Source organism: Scyliorhinus torazame, chromosome 3 (genome assembly GCF_047496885.1).
Source record: "Scyliorhinus torazame isolate Kashiwa2021f chromosome 3, sScyTor2.1, whole genome shotgun sequence".
In the NCBI taxonomy this organism is placed as follows: domain Eukaryota; kingdom Metazoa; phylum Chordata; class Chondrichthyes; order Carcharhiniformes; family Scyliorhinidae; genus Scyliorhinus; species Scyliorhinus torazame.
In genome coordinates this window covers 284,878,008-284,898,830 of record NC_092709.1, presented here as the reverse complement: position 1 = coordinate 284,898,830, position 20,823 = coordinate 284,878,008, and the positions used below count along the sequence as shown (strand labels likewise).

The 20,823-nt window shown below is 43.8% G+C and overlaps 1 protein-coding gene across 13 annotated transcripts in view; it reads left to right on the top strand.

The window, feature by feature from the left end:
* Positions 1–20,823, top strand: part of nedd4l (NEDD4 like E3 ubiquitin protein ligase) — a 635,409-nt gene that overhangs the window by 412,801 nt on the left and 201,785 nt on the right. For all 13 annotated transcript variants that reach the window (XR_011940295.1, XR_011940294.1, XR_011940293.1 and 10 more), the window contains one exon: positions 5,300–5,350. Coding sequence is in view for 7 of the 13 variants with exons in the window: in XM_072497353.1 (XP_072353454.1) it covers positions 5,300–5,350 (51 nt within the window). In the remaining 6 variants the exon portion in view is untranslated. The remainder of the gene's footprint in view (positions 1–5,299; positions 5,351–20,823) is intronic.

Genomic DNA, 20,823 nt, shown 5'->3' with positions numbered 1-20,823 from the left:
ACATTTGAGGTACCCCCCGGTGCAGGATCCCCCCTCCCCCTCCCGCAGGCCGCCCCCCCCCCCCAGCGTTCCCGCGCTGTTCCCGACGGCAGTGACCAGGTGTGGACGGCGCCGGGGGAACCCGCCATTTTGGCCTGGCCGCTCGGCCCATCCGGGCCTGAGAATAGCGGGGGTGCCGGAGAATCGCCATTTTGGGTGTCTCCGGCGATTCTCCGGCCTGCGGCCCGCGGAACTCGAATGGGCCGTTCCCGCCGCTCGGGAGAATCGCTGGAGTGCGTCGGACCGGCGTCCCGGGAAATCTTGCTGGCCCAGGCGATTCTCCCAACCGGCGCGGGAGTGGAGAATCTCGCCCAAGCTGTTAGGTGAATTTCACGTTCCGAATTTTCCCTCTGTATACCTGAACAGGCGTAGGAATGTGGCGACTAACGGCTTTTCACAGTAATTTCATTGCAGTGTTAATGTAAGCTTATTTGTGACAATAAACATTATTATGATTATTATTTGCATTAACCAGTTCAATCAAGTTCATAATTTTTTTTGAATTATCCTGGACCTCTTGAGTTATTGATGTGATGCGTTGCCTATATGGTGGACAACTCTCTTGAAAGTAAAGATAAGTCACTTTAAAAGTAATTCCAGCACTGAAATTTATGAATATAAGATGGTTAGTACTGTATTTGGTTAAAGTGTATTCTGGCAAAAATACAAGACAATCGTAACTTTCTCTCTCGGACTCACAAATAACTTCTATTAGAAAATCTAACAGCTGAAGGTATTAGAATGCGGGTAGATGTTAAGTTTGATTTAATAGCTGATTCAAATGATAATTGTAAATTGTAAATCAGGAAGGATACAAAAGGTGTGGCTGAAGTGCCTTTAGAAGCGGAGTGCTGGAAGCAAACCGAGTGTATCTGAGTTTGGGTAAGGCTGAGTTCGGGTAAGAGGTGAGTGAGGGCTGTGTTTTTTGGAGTTTGGTGTTTGGGGTTGAGTTTCCAAAAAAAAAAAAAACCAATTAATTAAGTAAATTAATTAACTAGTTAAGGGAATTTGGTGCTCATCTTAAGGAGGTGCAGAGAAGCAGACCTGTGAGGGAGTCTCGGGAGCAATTACATCACAGCCAGCAGGTAAGTGATTGGCTTGTGACTGGTAAGTGATTTTTCTCTCTTTGACTTTCTCTTAGCTGTGTAGTGTAGTTCAAATTTAACTTCAGGTTTAAGTCATGGCAGGAGAGCTCAGACCCGTGTCATGCTCCTCTTGTGAGATGTGGCAAGTCAGGGACCCTTCTGGTGTCCCTGACTCCTTCATCTGCAAGAAGTGTGTCCAACTGCAGCGCCTGTTAGACCGCTTGACGGCTCTGGAGCTGCGGATGGATTCACTTTGGAGCATCCGCGATGCTGAGGAAGTTGTGGATAGCACATTCAGTTAGTTGGTCACACCGCAGATTAAAATTACTGAGGCAGATAGGGAATGGGTGACCAACAGACAGAGGAAGAGTAGGAAGGCAGTGCAGGGATCCCCTGCGGTCATCTCCCTCCAAAACAGATTTACCGTTTTGGAAACTGTTGGGGGAGATGGCTCGCCAGGGGAAGGTGGCAGCAGCCAGGTTCATGACACCGTGTCTGGCTCTGCTGCACAGAAGGGCGGGGAAAAAGAGTGGCGGAGCTATCGTGATAGGGGATTCAATTGTAAGGGGAATAGACAGGCGTTTCTGCGGACGCAAACGAGAATCCAGGTTGGTATGTTGCCTCCCTGGTGCAAGGGTCAAGGATGTCTCGGAGTGGCTGCAGGGCATTCTGGAGGGGGAGGGTGAACAGCCAGCTGTCATGGTGCATATAGGCACCAACGATATAGGTAAAAAACGGGATGAAGTCCTACAAGCTGAATTTAGGGAGTTAGGAGTTAAACTAAAAAGTAGGACCTCAAAGGTAGTAATCTCAGGATTGCTACCAGTGCCACATGATAGTCAGAGTAGGAATGACAGGATAGCTAGGATGAATACGTGGCTTGAGAGATGGTGCAAGAGGGAGGGTTTCAAATTCCTGGGACATTGGGACCGGTTCTGGGGGAGGTGGGACCTGTACAAATCGGACGGTCTGCATTTGGGTGGGACCGGAACCAATGTTCTCGGGGGTGTGTTTGCTAGTGCAGTTGGGGAGGGTTTAAACTAATGTGGCAGGGGGATGGGAACCGATGTAGGAAGTCAGTGGGGACGGAAACAAAAGGCAGGAAGGGAGAGTGTGTAAAGCATGACCAGAGAAAGCAGGGCAGAGAGCAAGGAAAGTCTACATTAAACTGCATTTATTTCAATGCAAGGGGCCTGACGGGCAAAGCGGATGAACTCAGGGCATGGATGGGCACATGGGACTGGGATATTATAGCTATTACTGAAACATGGCTAAGGGAGGGGCAGGACTGGGAGCTCAATGTTCCGGGGTACAGATGCTATAGAAAGGATAGAACAGGAGGTAAGAGAGGAGGGGGAGTGGCGTTTTTGATTAGGGAGAACATCACGGCAGTACTTAGAGGGGATATATCCGAGGGTTCGCCCACTGAGTCTATATGGGTGGAACTGAAAAATAAGAAGGGAGAGATCACCTTGATAGGACTGTACTACGGCCCCCAAATAGTCAGCAGGAAATTGAGGAGCAAATATGTAAGGAGATTACAGATAGCTGCAAGAATAATAGGGTGGTAGTAGTAGGGGACTTTAACTTTCCCAACATTGACTGGGACAGTCATAGCATTAGGGGCTTGGATGGAGGGAAATTTGTTGAGTGTATTCAGGAGGAATTTCTCATTCAGTATGTGGATGGACCGACTAGAGAGGGGGCAAAACTTGACCTCGTCTTGGGAAATAAGGAAGGGCAAGTGATAGAAGTGCTAGTGAGGGATCACTTTGGGACAAGTGACCATAATTCCATTAGTTTTAAGATAGCTATGGAGAATGATAGGTCTGGCCCAAGAGTTAAAATTCTTAATTGGGGCAAGGCCAATTTTGATGGTATCAGACAGGAACTTTCAGAGGTAGATTGGGGGAGACTGTTGGCAGGCAATGGGACGGCTGGTAAATGGGAGGCTTTTAAAAATGTGTTAACCAGGGTTCAGGGTAAGCACATTCCCTTTAGAGTGAAGGGCAAGGCTGGTAGAAGTAGGGAACCCTGGATGACTCGAGATATTGAGACTCTGGTCAAAAAAAAGAAGGACACAGCTCCTTTTACAGGCCCAGTCCCCTCACCCCCGACTCGGGACTCTCCCTCCCCGCGGGGGCCCCGTCTCACCGCCGGCCATCCACACCTGTTCCATTTGCTTACCCCCCTCGAAGAGCCCCCCCGACCAACCCAACCAAAACAGTGCCCAACCCGCCCTAACCACCCTCACCGACCAGAAAGAGAAAAACACAAAGAAAAATAAACCTAGAGCAAAGGACCCTCCCTCAAAAAGTAACATATCAACCGCAGTCCCCAAACGCCCATCCCGACCCTCAATCTGTGTCCAACTTCTCGGCTGGAAACAAAGGCCCACGCCTCCTCCGGAGACTCAAAATAATGGTGCCGGTCCTTGTAGGTGACCCACAGTCGCACCGGCTGCAACATGCCAAACTTCACCCCCTTCCTGTGCAGCACCGCCTTCGCTCGATTGTACCCGGCCCTCCTCTTCCCCACCTCTGCACTCCAGTCCTGGTATATTCGAACCTCCGCATTCTCCCACCTGCTGCTCCTCTCCTTCTTGGCCCACCTGAGCGCACACTCCCGATCGACGAACCGATGAAACCTCACCAGCACCGCCCACGGAGGCTCGGTTGCCTTGGGCCTCCTCGCCAGCACTCTGTAGGCCCCTTCCAGCTCCAGCGGTCCCTGGAAGGACCCAGCTCCCATCAGCGAGTTCAACATGGTGATCACATAGGCCCCCATGTCCGGCCCCTCCAGCCCCTCCGGGAGGCCCAGAATCCGCAGATTCTTCCGCCTCGACCGATTCTCCATCTCCTCTAACCGCTCCTGCCATTTCTTGTGGAGCGCCTTGTGCGCCTCCACCTTTACCGCCAGGCCTAAGATCTCGTCCTCGTTGTCGGAGACCTTTTGTCGGGCCTCGCGGATCGCCTCCCCCTGGGCCGTCTGTGTCTCCAGCAGCTTATCAATAGAAGCCTTCATCGGCTCAAGCATGTCTGCATTAATCTCTCTGAAGCAGCGCTGGATACCCTCCTGTTGCTCCTGCGCCCACTGCATCCACGCTGCCTGGTCTCCGCCCGCCGCCATTTTGTTCTTCTTCCCTCTCACCTTCTTCGGGTCCACCACCACCTTTTTAGTCGCCCCGCTCCTGGTAAAAGCCATATACTATTGGGGAATTGTTGTAATCTCCTTCCCACACCGGGAAACGTAGAAAAAGTGCCGTTGGGGGCCCTGAAAGGAGCCCAAAAGTCAGTTTTTGCAGGAGCCGCTGAATGTGCGACTTAGCTCCGCATAGCTGCAACCGGACGTCTGATTCCCAACCTTAAGGAACTCATTTCCTAGTTCCTTCAGCTTTCTCTTAAAAATCATGATGCATGTTCTGGAGTGTCTTGGCTTGTAACTGCCTCCTTTTAGGGTAGGATCTTGATGCTGCTGATTTAGCTGCTATCCACAGTGTGTACGGAATTCTTTATCGAGCAGCACAATAAAGTTCAATAGGCTGAACCCACAGTGATTAAATGTAATCTAATCTTGACATTGCGTGGAACTTTGGAAGCATTGTTAAATATCAACCAGATGCCCAAACCTTAATAAAGAGTTCACCGTGTTGCCAGCAAAGCAATAAGGATAGAACAGTTGAAAATTGCCATTGCTCAAGCTCAAATGTTTAATATGACTTTGGAAATGTGGTGTTTTGAATCGCAGAACCTTTGAAGGAGTATACGGCAAGTACCTCATCCAGCAAAACTGGAAATAAAAATTTAAGTCTTTTGTCGGAATACTCTTTGATTTGACAGTAAATCGCAGCTTTGTAGATACCATGATTGAACTGCAGAACTGGAAAACAAACTTTTACCCAGCACAATGATGGCCATCTGGAGATGGATTCAGTGCAGTGCATCTTAACTGCTTATTATTCCACAGTGTGGATGCTACATTCGCAGTGACTTAAATATCAGCTTATCTCCCCTCCATTTCTTCTGTTACCCTTCCCTAAATTATTTCTTCTTTTGTGTTTTCGATTAAGCAACTAATTTTGATGATAATTTTCTTGGGTTAAGTTCATAATTTATAGTAGCATTTCAGAGTTCTAGAATAGTACTTACACCGATGTTATGGTTTTGTTTTTACAGACTAGAGATGACTTCCTGGGCCAAGTTGATGTACCACTTAACCACTTACCGGTGAGTGCTGATTAGGAAATAAAAATGAAGAAACATTTATCTGCTGAATAATTGCTTAACTATTCACCCATATATAAAATTCCGATATGCATACACCTTTTTGGTATTGTTCGAGTTATTGAGAAACCCAAATCTAAACCAAGACCAATTGCACAGAAAACGACCACAATTGAAATAAGTAAAAGGTAAGAAAAGATAAGTTGACAAATAATAATTGAATTATACGAAGCTTGAATTAAAAAATTTCCAGTTAGTAAAAGACAAACAAAATGGAGCCAATTAGGGCGTTGTTTCTTGGAGTGGAACACAATGTGAAGAATTTTAGAGCAAGCGTGTGTGTGCGTGCGTGCGTGCGCGCGCGCGATGAGAGGGAGGGACACCTGTCAGGTTTGCCTGCAGCCTTGTGGATGGGGTCCCTCCTTTCCTCCGGCACACATGCTTTCCCCCTCTTTAGCACCCTGCTTCCCACAATCCCAATTCCATCCCACTCACCTGTGTACATGGATCCAGTGCTGATCCCCTGGGCTGGGCCTCAGAACGTAACCAGTAGAAACCACATTCCCGGTTACGCTGCCGGCCTCTGATCAGTAGCCCACAGAGGTGGGATTTCTGCCCCACTCCAGGCTTGACTGCATGCAAGGTCGATTGCTGTCCAACTAAGTGCCTGTACGAACTGAAACCGCATTGGGTCTTCTCCACAGAAATGAAGCAATGGTGTTTTCCAACTGTTTTGGAGGGCGGACCTTCGTCACTGGAACTAAACCACAGATGATTTGATCATTCTTGGATTCATTGTTTGATGCAAGTGTTATGGGCCAGAGATTAAAGAACCCCAAAGTGTATCATGGAGTTCACCTGACCCACAACTTTTAATAGATTGTGGTATGGGGAGTACATGGCCCACTCTACAGGTAGAAATGGAAAAGTATGTTTTTAAGCAAAACAATGTTTATCCCATGAACTCAAGTTAACCTTTTTAAAACAAACTGTGAACATCTTAGCAACCATCAATTCAAATACAACCCCCAAAGAATACAACACTAAGTAATCCTTAATAACTTCCCAAATAACATCCAGAGACAAAAGAATCACCTTTTAACAGAAGCACATTAGGTTTACATTCACTACTGAGAACATTTATAATTCTGAATTCACCAAATGATCAAGAAATGAAATGAAATGAAAATGAAATGAAAATCGCTTATTGTCACAAGTAGGCTTCAAATTATGTTACTGTGAAAAGCCCCTAGTCGCCATATTCCGGCGCCTGTTCAGGGAGGCTGGTACGGGAATTGAACCGTACTGCTGGCCTGCCTTCGTCTGCTTTAAAATCCAGCTCCCCTGTGCTAAACCAGCCCCTGTACGATGGAATTGTTTCATATTTCAAACTGTATAAACATAGATCAGATCGACATTGATCTGGTCATCCATAGAACATAGAACATAGAACAATACAGCGCAGTACAGGCCCTTCGGCCCACGATGTTGCACCGAAACAAAAGCCATCTAACCTACACTATGCCATTATCATCCATATGTTTATCCAATAAACTTTTAAATGCCCTCAATGTTGGCGAGTTCACTACTGTAGCAGGTAGGGCATTCCACGGCCTCACTACTCTTTGCGTAAAGAACCTACCTCTGACCTCTGTCCTATATCTATTACCCCTCAGTTTAAAGCTATGCCCCCTCGTGCCAGCCATTTCCATCCGCGGGAGAAGGCTCTCACTGTCCACCCTATCTAACCCCCTGATCATTTTGTATGCCTCTATTAAGTCTCCTCTTAACCTTCTTCTCTCCAACGAAAACAACCTCAAGTCCATCAGCCTTTCCTCATAAGATTTTCCCTCCATACCAGGCAACATCCTGGTAAATCTCCTCTGCACCCGCTCCAAAGCCTCCACGTCCTTCCTATAATGCGGTGACCAGAACTGTACGCAATACTCCAAATGCGGCCGAACCAGAGTTCTGTACAGCTGCAACATGACCTCCCGACTCTGGAACTCAATCCCTCTACCAATAAAGGCCAACACTCCATAGGCCTTCTTCACAACCCTATCAACCTGGGTGGCAACTTTCAGGGATCTATGTACATGGACACCTAGATCCCTCTGCTCATCCACACTTTCAAGAACTTTACCATTAGCCAAATATTCCGCATTCCTGTTATTCCTTCCAAAGTGAATCACCTCACACTTCTCTACATTAAACTCCATTTGCCACCTCTCAGCCCAGCTGCCCAGCTCTGCAGCTTATCTATATCCCTCTGTAACCTGCTACATCCTTCCACACTATCGACAACACCACCGACTTTAGTATCGTCTGCAAATTTACTCACCCACCCTTCTGCGCCTTCCTCTAGGTCATTGATAAAAATGACAAACAGCAACGGCCCCAGAACAGATCCTTGTGGTACTCCACTTGTGACTGTACTCCATTCTGAACATTTCCCATCAACCACCACCCTCTGTCTTCTTTCAGCTAGCCAATTTCTGATCCACATCTCTAAATCACCCTCAATCCCCAGCCTCCGTATTTTCTGCAATAGCCTACCGTGGGGAACCTTATCAAACACTTTGCTGAAATCCATATACACCACATCAACTGCTCTACCCTCATCTACCTGTTCAGTCACCTTCTCAAAGAACTCAATAAGGTTTGTAAGGCATGACCTACCCTTCACAAAGCCATGCTGACTATCCCTGATCATATTATTCCTATCTAGATGATTATAAATCTTGTCTCTTATAATCCCCTCCAAGACTTTACCCACTACAGACATGAGGCTCACCGGTCTATAGTTGCCGGGGTTGTTTCTGCTCCCCTTTTTGAACAAAGGGACCACATTCGCTGTCCTCCAGTCCTCTGGCACTATTCCTGTAGCCAATGATGACATAAAAATCAAAGCCAAAGGTCCAGCAATCTCTTCCCTGGCTTCCCAGAGAATCCTAGGATAAATCCCATCAGGTCCCGGGGACTTATCTATTTTCAGCCTGTCCAGAATTGCCAACACCTCTTCCCTACGCACCTCAATGCCATCTATTCTATTAGCCTGCTGGCTCAGCATTCTCCTCCACAACATTATCTTTTTCCTGAGTGAATACTGACGAAAAATATTCATTTAGTATCTCGCCTATCTCTTCAGACTCCACACACAATTTCCCATCCCTGTCCTTGACTGGTCCTACTCTTTCCCGAGTCATTCGCTTATTCCTGACATACCTATAGAAAGCTTTTGGGTTTTCCTTGATCCTTCCTGCCAAATACTTCTCATGTCCCCTCCTTGCTCGTCTTAGCTCTCTCTTTAGATCCTTCCTCGCTACCTTGTAACTATCCATCGCCCCAACTGAAACTTCACACCTCATCTTCACATAGGCCTCCTTCTTCCTCTTAACAAGAGATTCCACTTCCTTGGTAAACCACGGTTCCCTCGCTCGACGCCTTCCTCCCTGCCGGACCGGTACATACTTATCAAGAACACGCAGTAGCTGATCCTTGAACAAGCCCCACTTATCCAGTGTGCCCAACACTTGCAGCCTACTTCTCCACCTTATCCCCCCCAAGTCACACCTAATGGCATCATAATTGCCCTTCCCCCAGCTATAACTCTTGCCCTGCGGTGTATACTTATCCCTTTCCATCATTAACGTAAACGTCACCGAATTGTGGTCACTGTCCCCAAAGTGCTCTCCTACCTCCAAATCCAACACCTGGCCTGGTTCATTACCCAAAACCAAATCCAACGTGGCCTCGCCTCTTGTTGGCCTGTCAACATATTGTTTCAGGAAACCCTCCTGCACACACTGTACAAAAAATGACCCATCTATTGTACTCGAACTATATCTTTTCCAGTCAATATTTGGAAAGTTAAAGTCTCCCATAATAATTACCCTGTTACTTTCGCTCTTATCCAGAATCATCTTCGCCATCCTTTCCTCTACATCCCTAGAACTATTAGGAGGCCTATAAAAAACTCCCAACAGGGTGACCCCTCCTTTCCTGTTTCTAACTTCAGCCCATACTACCTCGGAAGAAGAGTCCCCATCTAGCATCCTCTCCGCCACCGTAATACTGCTCTTGACTAGCAGCGCCACACCTCCCCCTCTTTTGCCTCCTTCTCTGAGCTTACTAAAACACCTAAACCCCGGAACCTGCAACATCCATTCCTGTCCCTGCTCGATCCATGTCTCCGAAATGGCCACAACATCGAAGTCCCAGGTACCAACCCATGCTGCCAGTTCCCCTACCTTGTTTCGTATACTCCTGGCATTGAAGTAGACACACTTCAAACCACCTACCTGAACACTGGCCCCCTCCTGCGACGTCAAATCTGTGCTCCTGACCTCTATACTCTCATTCTCCCTTACCCTAAAACTACAATCCAGGTTCCCATGCCCTTCTGCATTAGTTTAAACCCCCCCAAAGAGCACTAACAAATCTCCCCCCCAGGATATTTGTGCCCCTCAGGTTCAGATGTAGACCATCCTGTCTGTAGAGGTCCCACCTTCCCCAGAAAGAGCCCCAGTTATCCAGAAATCTGAATCCCTCCCGCCTGCACCATCCCTGTAGCCACGTGTTTAAATGCTCTCTCTCCCTATTCCTCATCTCACTATCACGTGGCACGGGCAACAACCCAGAGATAACAACTCTGTTTGTTCTAGTTCTGAGCTTCCATCCTAGCTCCCTGAAAGCCTGCCTGACATCCTTGTCCCCTTTCCTACCTATGTCGTTAGTGCCAATGTGGACCACGACTTGGGGCTGCTCCCCCTCCCCCCTAAGGACCCGGAAAACACGATCCGAGACATCACGTACCCTTGCACCTGGGAGGCAACATACCAAACGTGAGTCTCTCACGCTCCCACAAAATCTCCTATCTGTGCCCCTGACTATAGAGTCCCCAATTACTAATGCTCTGCTCCTCTCCCCCCTTCCCTTCTGAGCAACAGGGACAGACTCTGTGCCAGAGGCCCGTACCCCATGGCTTACCCCTGGTAAGTCGCCCCCCCCACAAGTATCCAAAGCGGTATACTTGTTTCTCAGGGGAACGGCCGCAGGGGATCCCTGCACTGACTGCTTTTTCCCAGTCCCTCTTACAGTTACCCACCTATCTCCAATCTTTGGTGTAACTAATTCCCTGAAGCTGCTATCTATGACCCCTTCTGCCTCCCGAATGATCCGAAGTTCTTCCAACTCCAGCTCCAGTTCCCTAACTCGGTCTTGGAGGAGCTGGAGATGGCAGCACTTCCTGCAGGTAAAATCAGCAGGGACACTAACTGCATCCCTCACCTCAAACATCCTGCAGGAGGAACATTGCACTCCCTTCCCTGCCATTCCTCTAACTTTCTACCAAGATCTGGCTAACAACTAAATTAAAATTTTTATAAAAAACAATAATAATATAATAAAATATGGTAAAATATGGTACTTACCTCAGACCAATGGGTTATATTATTAGGTTAGAGGAGGAGGGCGGGTGGGAGACACTACACGTGTAGTGTCTCGGGTTTCCTCTCCACCAGAATTTATTGGTGAGGGTCTTCCCAGACGTCCGCAGGTCGACTTCCTGTTCCCGCCTAAAACACTAATTTTAAAAAAAAATTCTCAGCTCCTGCTGAAATTGACTAACCAGCCAGCTCCACTCCCGCCGAAATCGACTGGCCTGCCCCTGCAAAGACAAGTGCTTTTAAAGGACACACTTACCTCCCAGCAGCCACTTCCGCACTGCTCCCGCTGAAACTGACTCACCAGCTGATTCTCCCGCCGAAATCGACTGGCCTGCCCCTGCAAAGACAAGTGCTTTTAAAGGACACACTTACCTCCCAGCAGCCACTTCCGCACTGCTCCCGCTGAAACTGACTCACCAGCTGATTCTCCCGCCGAAATCGACATGCCTTGTAATACTAGGACTACATGTGAGCAAAACAGGACAAAACCTAGAGAATTTCATAAGATTTGTGTACATTCTCAAATACAAAAGAAACTTTAAATCTAGTACTTCGTTTTTTTAAAAAAAAAACATTATCGAGAAGCAAAGATTTTTCTGGTTGGACATAAAACCAGGCCATTCGGCCCTTTGAACCTGCTCCGTCATTCAAGATGATCATGGCTGATCTGGTTGTGGTCTCAACCCCACTTGGGTGTTTGTCCCTCATAATCGTCGACTCCCTCATCTATCAAAAATCTATCAAACTCAGCCTCGAATGAATTCAATGGTCCAGCCTCCTGTTACGGGAATAGTCTTTTGATGGCAGAGAGATCAACAGTGCACCAGCTTGGTCTGGCTTCAGCTCCAACACTGAAAACAAAACTAAAACACACCCTGCAGCAAACAGCCTAAAACGAAAGTAAAAAGCTGACAGCCCAGCTCCACCCACTCTCTGACATTACTGCAGTAATAAACACCCATTTCTTAAAGATACTCTCACTACAGATATTTATATACATACCCATTTATAAACGCCCATTTCTTAAAGGTACTCTCAAATGACACCTCCCCGCAAGAAAAAAAAATTAAACCATCAACTTCAAGATGGTTTCATTTTTCACCTTTACACTATCCTTTCAGAAATGCACACAGTAAATATACTTTTTCGTTTCAAAAAACAACACATGCTAACAGGTATAATAATATAGTCCATTTTTTTTTCCTTTCTTCGTCCAACTGAAATCTTTCTCAATTGACAGTCTCTTTGAAGGTCTCTGCACGATCCATCCATTTCTCTACACCTCGGCATTTCTCTTTAAAGTCAAATACTTCAGTTCAATGTGATCACAGAGTCCCTTGTAATTCTCCAACACAGCAGCATTGATTATCACAGCTTTCAGGCAGTCAAATGCATGTAGAAACTCCGCTGTCCACTGAGATTTTTGACGTTTCTTCAGCAAGCCCATCAGTGGAGCAACCACGCTACAAAACTTTTTCACAAATGTTCGATCAAATCCACTCCTACCAAGAAATTGTATTATTTCCCTTCGTCTTTAGGGTATTGAAAACTCCTCAATGACTGTTGGTTTCACATCCCGTGTGACCATTCGACCCTGTCCAATTGTATGGCCAAGGAAAGTGACTTGGGCTTTTCCAAATTCACTTTTGGCTAGGTTTATCACCCAACCCGCCTCCTGAAGTCGATCGAAAAACTCCATCAGATGTTTTAAATGTTCTGTCCGTGTCTGGCTGAAAATTACCAGATCGTCGATGTATACCGCACAATTGGGTAATCCTGAAACAACTTTGTTAAAGAACATAGAACTTACAGTGCAGAAGGAGGCCATTTGGCCTATCGAGTCTGCATCAAACCAGTTAAGCCCTCACTTCCACCCTATCCCCGTAACCCAATAACCCCACCTAATCTTTTATGGTCACGAAGGGCAATTTATCATGGCCAATCCACCTAACCTGCACGTCTTTGGACTGTGGAAGGAAACCGGAGCACCCGGAGGAAACCCACGCAGACACAGGGAGAACGAGCAGACTCCGCACAGACCGTGACCCAGCAGGGAATTGAACCTGGGACCCTGGCGCTGTGAAGCCACAGTGCTATCCACTTGTGCTACCGTGCTGCCCCTAATGTTAGTTAACCATTGAAATGTGGCTGGGACGTTTTTCATGCCAAATGGCGTAACTTTGAATTGGGAGTTAGCCATTTTAACTGGCTACAGTATATACCATCTGGAGTCACAAAAGCTGAAATCTCCTTCGCCCTTTGGGATAAAGGTACCTGCCAGTAACCTTTAAGTAAATCCAGTTTGGAAATAAAAACTGATTGTCCCATTTTCTCAATGCAATCCTCCAAACGTGGGATAGGATAAGAGTCCGTTCTTGTAACTGCATTCAACTTTCTGTAGTCCACACACAACCGTTGGGTACCGTCTGGTTTAGGTACCATCACTATGGGTGAGCTCCATTGGTTGCAACCCACTTCAATTATGCCATTTTTAAGTATACTCTCAATCTCTTTGTTAACCTGTGCCAATTTTAAAGAGTTAAGTCTGTATGGATGTTGTTTGATTGGAACAGCATTTCCCACATCTACATCATGTCTAGCCATTGTAGTACTTCCCAATTTATCTCCACAAACTTGCCCATGTGATATCAATAACTCTTTCAGGTCAGTTTGTTTTTCTTGTGGAAGGTAACTCAACAATGTATCCCAATTTTTAAGAACATCCTCATTTTCCAATTTAATTTGAAGTATGTCAAATTCCACGTCATCTGGATTTGGTTCGTCACTTTGAGTTAGAATCATGAAAACCTCCTCTTTTTCTCCTTTCCTTTCAAAGTACGTTTTAAGCATATTCACATGACACACTCGGTGAGTTTTCCTTCTATCAGGTGTTTTTACCACATAGTCCTCCTCACTTAATTTTGTTTCAATCTGACAAGGTCCACAAAACCTTGCTTTTAAAGGTTCACCTACCACTGGGAACAATACTAAAACTTTATCTCCACTGACAAAACTACGAACTTTGGTTTTCTTGTCCGCTACTGGTTTCATCACATTTTGTGCAACTTTCAAATGTTGTCTCGTCAATTCAGCTGCTCGATTTAATCGTTCCCTAAAATTTGACACTTAATCCAATCATGTAATTTCCGATTTCTCACTCACCAATTTTTCCTTAATCTATTTAAGTGGTCCTCTTACCTCATGACCAAAAATTAGTTCAAAAGGACTAAATTTGGTTGACTCATTTGGTGCATTCCTAATTGCAAACAGTACGAATGGAATTCCTTTACCCCAATCCTCTGGATAATCGTGACAATAAGCCCTCAACATTGTCTTTAATGTCAGATCTACCTTTCTAACGCTCCCAGCGATTCTGGATGGTATGCAGTTGTTTTAATTGTTTTATTCCTAAGCTATCCATAACGTCTTTGAATAACCTTGAGGTAAAATTCAATCCTTGATCTGATTGTGTTTCTGTGGGTAGTCCATATCTAGTAATGAATTTAAGTAACTCCTCCACAATCTTTTTAGCTGTAATATTACAGACTGGAATGGCCTCTGGAAACCTAGTAGACACATCCATTATAGTCAAAAGATATTGATTCCCACTTTTCGTTTTAGGAAGCGGTCCTATGCAATCAATTAGGACCCTTGTAAAAGGCTCCTCAAATGCTGGAATGGGTATTAAGGGCGTGGTTTTATCACTGCTTGAGGATTCTCTATCACTTAACATGTGTGACATGATTGACAAAATTTAACTACATCGTTATGTAGTCCAGGCCAATAAAAATATTTTGGTATTTTAGTTTGAGTTTTCCTTATTCCCAAATGACCTCCCACTGGGACCTCATGTGCAACTCGCAACACCTCCTTTCTATACCCTACCGGCGATACTACTTGATGAACTTCTGCCCACTTTTCATCCGCCTGTAAATGTAAAGGTCTCCATTTTCTCATCAAGACGTCACTTTTACGGTTATAACACTCTGTTATACACTCAGATTCCTCTTCCGTATATGCTTTCTCATACATCCATTTTATTTCTATATCTTTCTGTTGTAACTCCACCAATTTTCCTGAACTGAAGATATCCGCCTCATCCTCCACTTGTTCTTTTTCAACCATCTGATCAAAAATTGTTTCTGATAATTTTGATTTCCCCTCTTGCCTGAACCTGTGACTTTGCGACCTTGTTACTACACAATCTGGAAAAATCCCAGGGTATTCGTCCTTCAACACCTGAGTTGTCTGATTTTCCACTGGCTTATCAACCACAGTAGTCTTCACTCCCACCTGCGATCCAGCTACATCATTACCCAAGATAAACTGTATTCCTGGACAAGATAGTTTCTCTATTACTCCTACTACCACGTCACCACTCTTCACTGGACTTTCCAACCTTACCTTATATAATGGAACGCTACTTCTCTCACCCTGAATTCCACATACTACCACCTTTTCTGGCAACATTCTTCCCAAACTACAGAACTCCTCATCTCTTACCATTAAAGGTTGACTAGCTCCCGTATCTCTTAAAATTGTGACTTCTTTACCTGCTCCTCCCGATACACATGAGTAAACTTTACCCACACAAATAAATTCTTTAAAGAGATCTGGCACCTTCTTATCAATCACCTCTTGAATAGGCTGTACAATCTTTTGCACCTCCTTCGCTTCACTTGGGCTTTCCTTTACCACTTTAACAAACCCCACTGTCTTATCCTGTTTTACGGCATCAGCCTTCCCAGCGCTTTTCTTCAACCACCAACCCTGTGACTTTACATGGCCTAGTTTATTACAGTGAAAACATTTGAAACGTTTCATTTTGTTTCCACCCTCCAGGATTTCATTTTTAATCTGAGGTACAATCTCCTTATTATCTCCCATCAGATCACCTTTACCTTTACCACTTGAGTATTTCTCATGTCCCCAGTTTCTATCCCTCACAGGCTGAAACTGATGTCGGAAACCAAGCTTTGATTTATGAACTAATTCATAATCGCCTGCCATTTCTGCTGCTAATCTTGCCGTTTTAATCCTCTGCTCTTCCACGTGAGTTCTCTCTACATCAGGAATTTAATTTTTAAACTCCTCCAAAAGTATAATTTCTCTGAGAGCTTCAAACATTTGGTCTATTTTCAAAGCCCTTATCCACCTATCAAAATTACTCTATTTGATCCTTTCAAACTCCAGGTATGTTTGACCAAATTCTTTCCTTAAATTTCTAAACCTTTGTCTGTAGGCTTCAGGCACTAGTTCATATGCACCCAAGATGGATTTTTTCACCTCCTCATACGTCCCAGATACCTCCTCCGGTAGTGACGCAAACACTTCACTAGCCCTACCTACCAGCTTTGTTTGAATCTGTAATACCCACATGTCCTGTGGCCATTTCATTTGTTTAGCTACCTTCTCAAATGAAATGAAAAAGGCTTCTACTTCCTTCTCGTCAAACATTGGCAATGCTTGGACATATTTAAATAGATCCCCACCAAGCCTTCGACTATGACGCTCTTTCTCACTATCCTCATCACTATCATCCAACTGTACGTTTCCCTTTACGTCTGCCAATTTTAACTGACTGTTATGTTTCATAGCCATTTTCTGAAGTTCAAACTCTCTCTCTTTTTCCCTTTCCTCTCTATCTCTTTCTTTTTGTTCTGCTAGGGCTATTCTTTCTTTGTTTCTTTCTTCTCTCTCCTTTTCCTTTTCCCCAATCTGTATCTCCCTTTCTCTTTCTTTCTCATTGCACATTCAAGCTGCTTTAATTCTTTTTCATGTTCAAGTTGCTTAATCTGCACCTGGATCTTTGCCATTTCTAATGAGTCAGACTGTATCTCAGGCAATTTTAAATGCTTAGCCACTGCCATAATTACCTCATCTTTTCGCATTTTGTCAGGTAATGTTAACTGCAATGTTTTTTGCCAAATCTAACAGTCTGCTTTTAGTCTCTGTCTGTAAGGTACTGCGTGTGACCGTCTCCACCCCCAAAAACTTCAGAGCCTCTTAAAGAGCCATTGTCCACAACACACTCCCCACTTAAACTGAAACGCCACACCTGGAAAGCAACCACAACATGCTCACCCCTCACTGTTCACTAAGCCAATCCAATAGATAGACGTTTATCCCGGACAAGCCCCCAATTTGTTATGCGCCAGGGTTTAGAGAACCCCAAAGTGTATCATGGAGTTCACCTGACCCACAACTTTTAATAGATTGTGGTAGGGGGAGCACACGGCCCATTTTACAAGTGTGGTACAGCAGAAATGGGAAAGTATTTTTTAAAGAAAAACAATGTTTATTCTAGGAACTCAAGTTAAACTTTTTAAAACAAACCGTGAACATCTCAGCAACCGTCAATTCAAATACAACCCCCAAAGAATACAACACTAAGTAATCCTTAACAACTTCCCAAACAACATCCAGAGACAAAAGAAACACCTTTTAACCGAAGCACATTAGGTTTATATTCACGACTGAGAACATTTATAATTCTGAATTCACCAAATGATCAAGAGATAGTCTTTTGATGGCAGCGAGATCAACAGTGCACCTGATTGGTCTGGCTTCAGCTCCAACACTGAAAATGAAACTAAAACACGCCCTGCAGCAAAAAGCCTAAAACAAAAGTAAAAAGCTGACTGACAGCCCAGCTCCACCCACCTTCTGACATCACTGCAGTAATAAACACCCATTTCTTAAAGGTACTCTCACATGACACAAGGGAGTGGAAAGGTGTGAATGATTCTGCACTGTAAGGTCTGTGAAAACTAGAGACCAAAGTTCAGAGGACCATTCATCACTTTAGTTGCAATAAAAGAGTTGAATGAAGGGTTTGATAAGATATCCAAACAAATAATGTAATAAGTAAAATGTTACCAGTGGAGTGACCAAAGGTGAGAAGTCGTAGTGACTTGGGTGCTCAAGATTTAGAGAAAACCTTTTGAAGATTTGCAATCTGACAAAGTTTTAATTCTGATAAATTCCTTAAAATCAAACATATTATTGCAATTTAAGACTTGAGATAAATTTCCATTGGTTGATGTGCCTTGTAGGTAAGAGTATATTTTGTTTTATTGACTAATTTTGATGTGTTGTCATCTATGTTTTGCCAATTTGCACCAACTAAAATTAGAATTTTAGGAAGTAATCGAATTGTTAATCTTTTATTCTAGTGCCATAGTGTTTGAATATTGAAGTATAAAAACCAGTTTACAAGTGAGCCAATATCAATTGGCACAAGGCAATCACTTTATATAAATAGGACAATTGTTAGATATCTCCTCACATATTTCCAACTGTGGCTCATGCAGGGTAAGTTTTCAAACCCGATCTTGGAAAGCTCTTTATCAATGGGGCTGCATGTTGCTGTTTTTTTATGTTCAATCTTCGTTTCTGATTTCAATGGATTTGCTTGTAGAATGACAATTTGCAATGATTTGCAGACTCCTTTATTATTTGGTCCAAAGATAAACAGGAATTTCTTCCCTCATTCAATTTTGATTTTACCACACAAAGGATGATAATATATCTAACTGTAAAAACTGCAGCAAAAGCAAATTGCTGGATGTACGCAGCAAGAATTTGATAATCCTTCTACCAGTTATATTGAATATGTGCTTCCTTCCCTTCTTTGTTTGGTTTTCCTACTTTCTGTGGATGTCTGAGATGAATTACACAGTCTGGGTAAATGGGTACCATTGAAGCATGTTGGAAACATTCAACGATGAATGCTTGCACATTCCTACTGTGGCATGGATGGGATTAGGAGATTGACATTTCGGCTTCCAGTGCAACACGTTTGTTGAATTATGATCCAGTTCCTTAAACTTCTTGTGCATATCTGTTGGATTGAAGGAGTGTAATGGTGGAAGAGGACTTACTGCTGAAAAAAAATTGCGCAAATGTGTTTTAAGATTAGCACCAATTGAAATGCGTCTTGCCTTTAATTAAGGAAGTGGCTCATCGCTGCTATTACACTGCCACACTTGGGTATTGGCATATATATAGATTTTCATGTCAGGTGAAGAATGTTCCAGGATTTGTCATTTGAATAATGGTATACATGATAACAGCAACTTGTATTTATACGGCATCGTTAACATGGTGATACTTCTTGGAATGTTTCAAGGGCCCATTATAAACAGTATTTAACACCAGGACACATTAGGACAGATGGACAAAAGCTTGATTAAATGTAGGTTTCAAAAGAATTTTGTTCATTTGTGGGATATGGACGTTGCTGGCTTGGCTAGCATTTATTGCCCATCCCTAATTGCCTTTGAGAAGGTGATGGTGAGCTATCTTCTTGGAACTGTTGCAGTCCAAGTGGTGTAGGTATGTTATGTTTCATAGCCATTTTCTGAAGTTCAAACTCTCTCTCTTTTTCCCTTTCCTCTCTATCTCTTTCTTTTTGTTCTGCTAGGGCTATTCTTTCTTTGTTTCTTTCTTCTCTCTCCTTTTCCTTTTCCCCAATCTGTATCTCCCTTTCTCTTTCTTTCTCATTGCACATTCAAGCTGCTTTAATTCTTTTTCATGTTCAAGTTGCTTAATCTGCACCTGGATCTTTGCCATTTCTAATGAGTCAGACTGTATCTCAGGCAATTTTAAATGCTTAGCCACTGCCATAATTACCTCATCTTTTCGCATTTTGTCAGGTAATGTTAACTGCAATGTTTTTTGCCAAATCTAACAGTCTGCTTTTAGTCTCTGTCTGTAAGGTACTGCGTGTGACCGTCTCCACCCCCAAAAACTTCAGAGCCTCTTAAAGAGCCATTGTCCACAACACACTCCCCACTTAAACTGAAACGCCACACCTGGAAAGCAACCACAACATGCTCACCCCTCACTGTTCACTAAGCCAATCCAATAGATAGACGTTTATCCCGGACAAGCCCCCAATTTGTTATGCGCCAGGGTTTAGAGAACCCCAAAGTGTATCATGGAGTTCACCTGACCCACAACTTTTAATAGATTGTGGTAGGGGGAGCACACGGCCCATTTTACAAGTGTGGTACAGCAGAAATGGGAAAGTATTTTTTAAAGAAAAACAATGTTTATTCTAGGAACTCAAGTTAAACTTTTTAAAACAAACCGTGAACATCTCAGCAACCGTCAATTCAAATACAACCCCCAAAGAATACAACACTAAGTAATCCTTAACAACTTCCCAAACAACATCCAGAGACAAAAGAAACACCTTTTAACCGAAGCACATTAGGTTTATATTCACGACTGAGAACATTTATAATTCTGAATTCACCAAATGATCAAGAGATAGTCTTTTGATGGCAGCGAGATCAACAGTGCACCTGATTGGTCTGGCTTCAGCTCCAACACTGAAAATGAAACTAAAACACGCCCTGCAGCAAAAAGCCTAAAACAAAAGTAAAAAGCTGACTGACAGCCCAGCTCCACCCACCTTCTGACATCACTGCAGTAATAAACACCCATTTCTTAAAGGTACTCTCACATGACACAAGGGAGTGGAAAGGTGTGAATGATTCTGCACTGTAAGGTCTGTGAAAACTAGAGACCAAAGTTCAGAGGACCATTCATCACTTTAGTTGCAATAAAAGAGTTGAATGAAGGGTTTGATAAGATATCCAAACAAATAATGTAATAAGTAAAATGTTACCAGTGGAGTGACCAAAGGTGAGAAGTCGTAGTGACTTGGGTGCTCAAGATTTAGAGAAAACCTTTTGAAGATTTGCAATCTGACAAAGTTTTAATTCTGATAAATTCCTTAAAATCAAACATATTATTGCAATTTAAGACTTGAGATAAATTTCCATTGGTTGATGTGCCTTGTAGGTAAGAGTATATTTTGTTTTATTGACTAATTTTGATGTGTTGTCATCTATGTTTTGCCAATTTGCACCAACTAAAATTAGAATTTTAGGAAGTAATCGAATTGTTAATCTTTTATTCTAGTGCCATAGTGTTTGAATATTGAAGTATAAAAACCAGTTTACAAGTGAGCCAATATCAATTGGCACAAGGCAATCACTTTATATAAATAGGACAATT